The sequence below is a fragment of the Lepidochelys kempii genome, chromosome 10, assembly GCF_965140285.1.
Source record: "Lepidochelys kempii isolate rLepKem1 chromosome 10, rLepKem1.hap1, whole genome shotgun sequence".
Lineage (NCBI taxonomy): Eukaryota > Metazoa > Chordata > Testudines > Cheloniidae > Lepidochelys > Lepidochelys kempii.
The window spans coordinates 32,494,141-32,501,458 of record NC_136389.1 but is presented as its reverse complement, the minus strand read 5'-3'; the positions used below and the strand labels follow the sequence as shown (position 1 = coordinate 32,501,458).

Here is a 7,318-nt window from a genome sequence, read left to right as displayed (position 1 = left end):
GCCTCCAGCATGCAGTGCACCAGGGGCGGATCCAAGCCTGAAATCAGTGGGGCTAGGGCAGGATTTGGCCCAGTATGTGAGCTGCCCTCGGGGCCAGCCTCTGTCTCAGTGCTATGGGTCCCTCGTGCGTGGCTGTGATCGGAGGGCATTGCTGATACACATGCACTGAAAAGAAGCGTTTATTCGCCCTAGCCAGTGCCATCACAATCCGAGGAGAACAAAATCAAACACCAGCATTGCCACAGCCTGGCTCTGGGCTGCTGGGAAATCCCAGGTGACATGTCTCCCAACCCCCACCCTGTCCCATAAAAAGGGAGTGAGCTTTATCATTAACCAGGGTGGCACATGGCGGGGATGCAGCGATCAGATGGCAGCAGGTGCACCCTGGCACTGCCCAGCATCCCTGCAGGACATACAGACGTGGATGGTTTTACAGGATGGGCACAAAGGCTGGTGCTGCAGCTGGGAGGGACCCAGAGCCTGTCAGGTTTAACAGGTGAGAGCAGGCTAAGGCCCATGGTGCATAGGCCAGGCATCGGTTTGGGGGCTTGGTTTAGTCAGAACTGCAGGTGGGCATGGTGCCCCCATCCAGAGCCAATCCTCAGCACCTTATGGGCATAGAGCGTCTGTCCAGCACAGGGGCCCCTGGTGGGGCTGGCTGGGGCCCCAGTTCCTCTGCCTCACAGCACGCTGAACTGATCGGTTTCCATAGCCGGCCTGGCCAGCTCCCTGCCGGTGCTGGGCAGCTCCTGCTCCTGCCCGGGCTCTGATGTCCAGTTGGCCAGGAGGTCGCTGAAGTCAGGCGGGTTTGTGTTGAGGATGCATGGAGGGCCAGGTGACGGCTCCTTCCAGAAGGACTGTGGCAGCTTCCTCTTGTGCATGGGCATGATGTGGGCATACTTCTTCTCCAGCCGCAGCTTCCTGCCGTCAGCCACCCTCCTCTTGAGGAAGCGGTGCAAGCCATATTCGAAGAGCTCCGCTAACGGCCCCAGCTTCTGCACCCCGTCCTTGTTACAAATGGACCTCCAGACCCGCTGGTCGAGCTGCCCGGGGGGCGCCACAGGGCCCTGGGCATCCTCGTCATCCAGCTCGCCACTCTGGGCGAGTCGCATCAGGTCTGCATAGTACAGCTCCCGCCCCAGCCGGCGGGGAGAGAAGCAGTCCTCGTAGATGTTGCAGGAGTCAGGGTCCTCATCCTTGGCCTTCCTCCCAAAGTATCTCTGGATGTCACAGCTGATCAGCTCGGAGAACTTCAGGAGCTGCAGGGTCATTTCTGCATCACTCTGGCTGCAACCAGCTGTGACTTTCTGCTCCTCTGTGCCAGGACTGTGACAGGGAGGGCTGTCCTGCTCTTCCACGTCATAGTAGTCTTCCTCTTCCACCTCCTCCTCATCTGACAGGTCTTGGAAGTCCATGTCCTGGGGTGGGGTGGGGTGGAGGAATGAGTGCTGGAAGGAAGCAGGCAGCCTGAACTCTGGCAGGTTCCTGATCACTCCTGCAGCCATCTTATCGCGCTGCGTATGGACGGGTGCCGCTGGGTTGTGCAGTCACGCTGGAGGATGCAAGGGAAAACACATGGTTAGGGATGTGTGGATGGGACCCGGTGGAGGACTAAGGCTTATGCAGTGATACTTCTGCTCCCCTCTGTGTGTTAACTCCCCAGTCCAGCCGTGCAGGTGCTTTCCTCCTGTGCAACGTCAGTGCTTCCCCGCTGAGCAGGGCCAGGGTGCTGAGAGCTGGAGGATCTTGCACTTTGTTCTCCATGTGCCTGGGAGCTGCCTGTCAGTCTGTATGGGTCAGTTACAGTGGGAATGGTTCAAGCAGCTCTGTATTCATGCACCTCCCCCCCCCCCCAGTCTTGCTCTGTGCTCCTGCCTTTGCACACAGCTGGCCAGGTGCGGTGGCTGAGGTGTGCTGCGGTATGGGACTAGGGCCCGTTCTCTACAGCTCTGAGGTGGTTGCTGTGCAGTATGGGGTCACCGCGACTCTGCTGGAAGCAGCTCAGGGGGCAGAGGTGCTGGCATTACCAGATCCCACCGGCTGTTGCCATGTGCGGAGCAGGTCAGATCCAGGATAACAGTTTTATTGCACAACTGGAGATGGGATTTATGCTGCTTAAGCAAACAAACAACCCCCCTAACATCTGCCGGGCCTGAGAAGCACAAGGCCACACAGCCAGCCGGGGGCAGGGAGAGAACCTGGCGTGCAGCTGGGCACATTTTCCAACTGGCAGCTTGGGGCGTTCTTTGTCAGCAGGGTCTGGCAGCAGCAGGAGGCAATCTTCCTCCCACGACCCAGGCCAGGGATCAGGCCCCGGTTTGGATCTCAGTTGCCCTGGTGTCAATGGGGAGTAACTGGAGAGAGCCCAGGGTAACAGATCAGCAAATCCCCAGTGTCTGCTTGCCCTGCCATAATGGTCACCCCACGCCTCCCACGGGTGTGCTGAGGGGGCAGGGTGGGAAGGGCATTTGGCTCTTGTGCCATTAAGGCCCAGGCCTGTGCTGGCACAGCATGGGCAGGACCAGCCCCAGGGAGAGCGCTGGGAGGGAGGCACTGATTGAACAAAATCAGTGGAGCGCCTGCTTAGAACCCAGCCTGGGCTGAGACAGAGCACGGCCCGACCCACAGCCAAAGCACTCCAGAGCTGGCCGGCCCGGAGTGCAGGATTCTCAGACCCAGGGGCTGGGTTTGGTCCCTTTGGGGCTCAAGCTGAACCTGTTCTGGCTCCTCCCAGTGCTGATGCCGATTCAGTGGCTTTGCATTGCCCGCCTGAGACAGGGCGGGGCTGGAGTGGCTGCTGAGCTGGCAGAGGAGAAAGGCGCAAGGCTGTGACCCCCCCCCCCCGTCTCCCTCTCGGTACTGCCTCAGAGAGCAGCACCATGAAGGATCACTCTCCAAACATCCGAAAGAACATAACGGACCATCCCATCCCTGCTCGTGACTGGTTCCCAGCCCTGGGAGGAGACTGCATGGTCTGTAGGCGTTTGGAGTCATTTCTATAGGGCCTTCCAATTCCAAAAGGCGCCACTTGGAATCCTCCCTGCCCTGCTGGGACCCGGGCTGCTGATCGGAAGGTGGGTGCATGGCTGGCGGCAGGTGCTGAGGGGGCCCTGATCTGTGGCAGGCATAAGGAGCTGAATGCAGCATGCTCCTCCCTGCCACTGTGCTGGTGACTTCCCCACACAGCTGGGTGCCTCGCTCCAGCTAAGCGCTCCCTCCCCAGCAGCTCTCCCAGGGGAGCTAGGGAACCATCTGCCCAACAGACGCTTCCGCCCACTCGGGCTGCGCCCACTGGCTGGGGCCATATCGTCCCATTTGGGCCTTTATCTCCAGGCTCTACGCTAGCAAACAGCAGCCCTGTCAGGCTGGAAGGGTGTGGGCACATAACGGGCATTTGTACTGCAGTGTATACACCCCCGCCGCACCCTACAGCTCGGCTGCCACTGCCCCAGGACTAGCCACCCGGCTGGGGAGATATAGCTGGGGACCTGCGAGTGCTGACTCAACCACTGGGGCATGGGTGTCTCCTGCTGGGCACCCCCCACCGCGGGGGCTGCCCAGCTAGTTCTCCAGGCATGCTGCTGGTGCCAGGGCATGGCCCCCGTCCGCTCCTCCCCACAGGCCCAGCCCTCGCTGACAGTCCGCAGCCCTTGCTGCCCGGCCCCCCAGCCACATGCCTGGGGCAAGGCATTTACCAGTGCCTGGCTTCCTTCACCAGTGTAGAGAGCACCCACCTCCAGCTGCTTTATAGCTGCACTATCTGGCCCCCTGACCCTCCCACCCCAGGTGCTGGAGCTCAGGGGCTGCCCCTCGCTGCAGCCTGAGCACCGCTGTGGGTAGAACACGCACAGCTCAGGGAAGGCTCTGGAGTCCCACCCAGGGCAGGCAAGAGGCCGGTAATGCAGGTGGGCAGGGCCCCACAGCAGGTGGTGTGCAAGTGGGAGCCACCCCCCAGAACACCAGAGAGAACCACCAGTGTTCCCTGCACTCACCCCCCTGAGCAAACTGAGCAGGAAGGGCTGGCAGCATCCCACTCAGCAGCAGGGCAAGACTTTTGTGTGCCACTGCACCCTGTCTAAGCTCGCAGACTGTGGGCTGGGGAGTTCCACTGGGCCTGAGGCTGGTCCGGCCCCAGGAGCTGCTGCGTGCCCTCCACACCTAGATTCGGCATAGCTGTAGATCCCCATCCCCTGCAGGCTGGAATGCAGAGACAGCTGCAGAACTGGGCTCCCTGCACCCAGCGCAAGCTTCCTGCAGCCTGTCCCCTGCAGAGTGGGCAGCCTCACCCCTGGTCCCCATGAATCCCACGCCCTGGCCAGTGTGCTGCACGCTGGTAGGACCATCCCGTGCAGCGTGCATGCAGGTGGGATAGGAGGGGATGGGGGATGGGAGAGGATTTAGCAAGGGCTAGAGCAGTGTCCCAAGCGACCCAAATGGAGCAGGAGCAATGCTGTGGCTGGGAGCTGGGCAGGCTGCTCCACACTGGGAGCCAGTGTGCTGGGAGCCAGCTGGCTGGAGCCAGCCTGGGGGTCACCCCTCCACTCAGCGGTGCTGCCCCGGGAGAACAGGGACCCATGGGAGTACTGAGCGAGGAGATGCTCAGACGCTGAGGATGGCCCTCAGGTGTGACACTTCCAGCGCTGGGCTGTGGGGGCGAGTTCAGCTCCTGGGTGGGGGATGCTACGGAGAGACACAGAATGGGCCTGAACCTGAGCTCCAGCTCCTGGGCACCAGCACACGCCACTGAGAGCAGGGGGTCGCTCCTGACCTCCAGCAAACGAGAACAGGATCCCGCCGCAACCGTGCCATCATCCCCCAGCCACCTCCGCCCGCAGGCCATGTCCTGTGCCGATGGTGCTTTCACGAGGGGGTCACGCAGCGGGAAAGTCCAGCCTGCCCGGGAAAGCAGGCCTCATTCACTCCAGCCCCTGCTCACCCACCTCCAACTGACTGCAGACAGCCCGGCTTTGCTCTCTCCAGACACCTCCCCCATCCCGCTGGGATCTCTCAGCCGCAGGGCCCACGTGCGTTCTGTGCCAGCACTGGGAATGCAGAGGGGCCAAAGGCTGGGGAGCACCGGGGGCTGAGCCTGCCCAGGCAGAATGGCCCTGTTCTCCTTGGCCCATTCAATGCACCCTGGGTGCCAGTCTCTGCCCCCGGCTGTCCCTTGCAGCGCTCAGCTGCTGGGCAGAAAGGGGACCCGGGCGCTAAATAGGGAGTGGTTAGAAAGAAGACTGACTCTACAGCTTCTTTTGCAGCTATGCGTGTGGGGGGGGGGGACACTTCTTGCCCCGAGCGGTCAGCCTGAGGGAGAACGAGGCCAGCTTTGGGGCACAAGCAACTGAAATACCATCCTGGTGCCTGAACAAGCCAGGTGCCTCTGGGCGTCATGAGCACCAAACCACTGTACTGCACCCTCCTCGTTGGAGCCTCAGCACTTACCTCGCTGCAGCAGCCGTGCCATGCGCAGCATCCCAGGCTCTCTCTCTCCCCTGGCCATCCCTCCACCTGGGGCTGAAGTATTTATAGTGGAGCTGGACTGACGGCTGGCAAATATTTGGTAGCTGTATTGTAATAGTAGACTTGGTAAACAGAGCTTTGGTTTGCTTTAGCGCCCAGCAACCAGAGAACACTGCAGCAAGGGAGCCAGTGGGACGGAAGATAGGGCTCACCTTAATGGTTGACTTCCCAGGGGATTTTCAAGTGTTGTTCCTGTAAATTCACCTATTAAATCTGCAGTCACAGCTGCCAGACCACCCCGCACACTTGTGCAGAGGGCTCTTATCTCCGCTGCTGATTGGAAGCGAAATCAAGCTTTGTCAAACAGGCGTAAAATTAAATTTCATGCTATTTTGACTCCTGGAGTAGGCATCTTCTGAAGAACATAATGCTCATCAAACAAGCCCTGTGCAAATACTGGCCACAACGGGCAAGGGACGTGCCCTAGATGGGGGCCTCCCCATTAGAAACAGCCTCTCGAATCAGCTGCAGGACTAGAGACAGCCCAGCCGCCTGTGATCTGTTGTTCGTTTAGATGGAATAAGGGGCCCACGGGTGTTAATACAACCCAGTCACTGTCCAACATTAAGAGTGTTAAACAAGATTCAGGGTCTGGCATACGAAGACCTCCACCTGCTTAGTGCCATGGTGCAAACATGCCATTAAACAGCCTTTGAACCTTATATTAAAAATACAGATGGAAAACCAGTAAAAGTATCTGAAATGTAAAGTATTAAGAAAGGCTTTAATTTCAGCAACATCCCTTAGCTGGCAAGAGTCTTTCAAAGAGAGAATCTCTTGTCTGGCAGCCTCTTCATTGGTATTTTTGGGGAAAGGGAGTTTGCTGAGACAGGCTGGAGCTGTCGTTGTGTTAAAGTCTAGTCGCGTTTCCTAGAAGACAAAACAAGACACGAACCAGGGGAGAAAGAAGAACAGCAGAGAGAAGATGCAGCTATTGGCTTTCACATGCAGTCTTAGTGATGGAAAACATGGGCCATGCCCACAGCCTGATCAGTCACCCTGAGGGCTGGCAAATGGGTAACTGTGGCAGGCTGTTTAGGGCATTGCTGTCAGCTTGCAGCAGGGCTGCAAAACAGGCCGTCCCCCAGGAGATGGCTGCCATCATGGTGAAGTTTGCTCCTTCCCCTCCTGTCTTCCAGTGTTGCCACAGCCAGCTTTCCCCCACAAAACCTCTTGGTAAGAAGGCACGGCCGGCGTAACAGCGCATTCCTTCTGGGTTATGTTCACTCATTAGGCCTAATTACGGACACAACAATTTTGCTCCATTGATTTCCGGTCCCTCATGTCTTGTTTCCCAGGCATGATCTTAATACAGCTTTTGAATTATCACAAGGCTTTTTGGTTTAGACTAATTCAGCCAGTCTCCCTTTTGCCCAGCACCATGTGTTGTTATCAGTTCTTGTGACAGTTTGTGAACTTTCCCTCACTTCTTACAGTGGAGCTCACACTTCGGGTACACAGGTAGACCCAGTTATCACAGCAGAGCTACAAACACAGGGCTCCATTCACTTCTCCCTACACCAGAGCAGCTCCATTGATGTGAGTGCGCTCACTCCAGATTGGCAGGAAGCATCCTGCAGCCTTTTTAGACACTCCCGGTTTAACCAGATGAATCCCTGGGCATGGGGGCCGCGGTGGAAGTGCCAGGCGCTAGGCCTAGGGTCAGATCTTGGCTTTCCAGCTGCGAGCGACTCTCACCCTTTGCCATCATGTTCCCACTGCCTGAGACACTGGCTCTGAAACGTTCCAGATAAAAGCCAGGAACTCATTCATCAGTTCTCTGTGCAAGAACCATTTC

The 7,318-nt window shown here is 58.4% G+C and overlaps 1 protein-coding gene across 1 annotated transcript; it reads right to left on the bottom strand.

The window, feature by feature from the left end:
• Window positions 1-218: 218 nt before the first annotated feature.
• PERCC1 (proline and glutamate rich with coiled coil 1) lies at window positions 219-5,510 on the bottom strand. Its single transcript, XM_073361412.1, has 2 exons — window positions 5,443-5,510; window positions 219-1,552 (listed from the first exon to the last, which is right to left on the bottom strand). Exon 2 carries the CDS (start codon window positions 1,503-1,505, stop codon window positions 681-683), a length of 825 nt encoding a protein of 274 aa, XP_073217513.1. The 5' UTR covers window positions 1,506-1,552; window positions 5,443-5,510; the 3' UTR covers window positions 219-680.
• Between the last annotated feature and the right edge of the window lie 1,808 nt (window positions 5,511-7,318).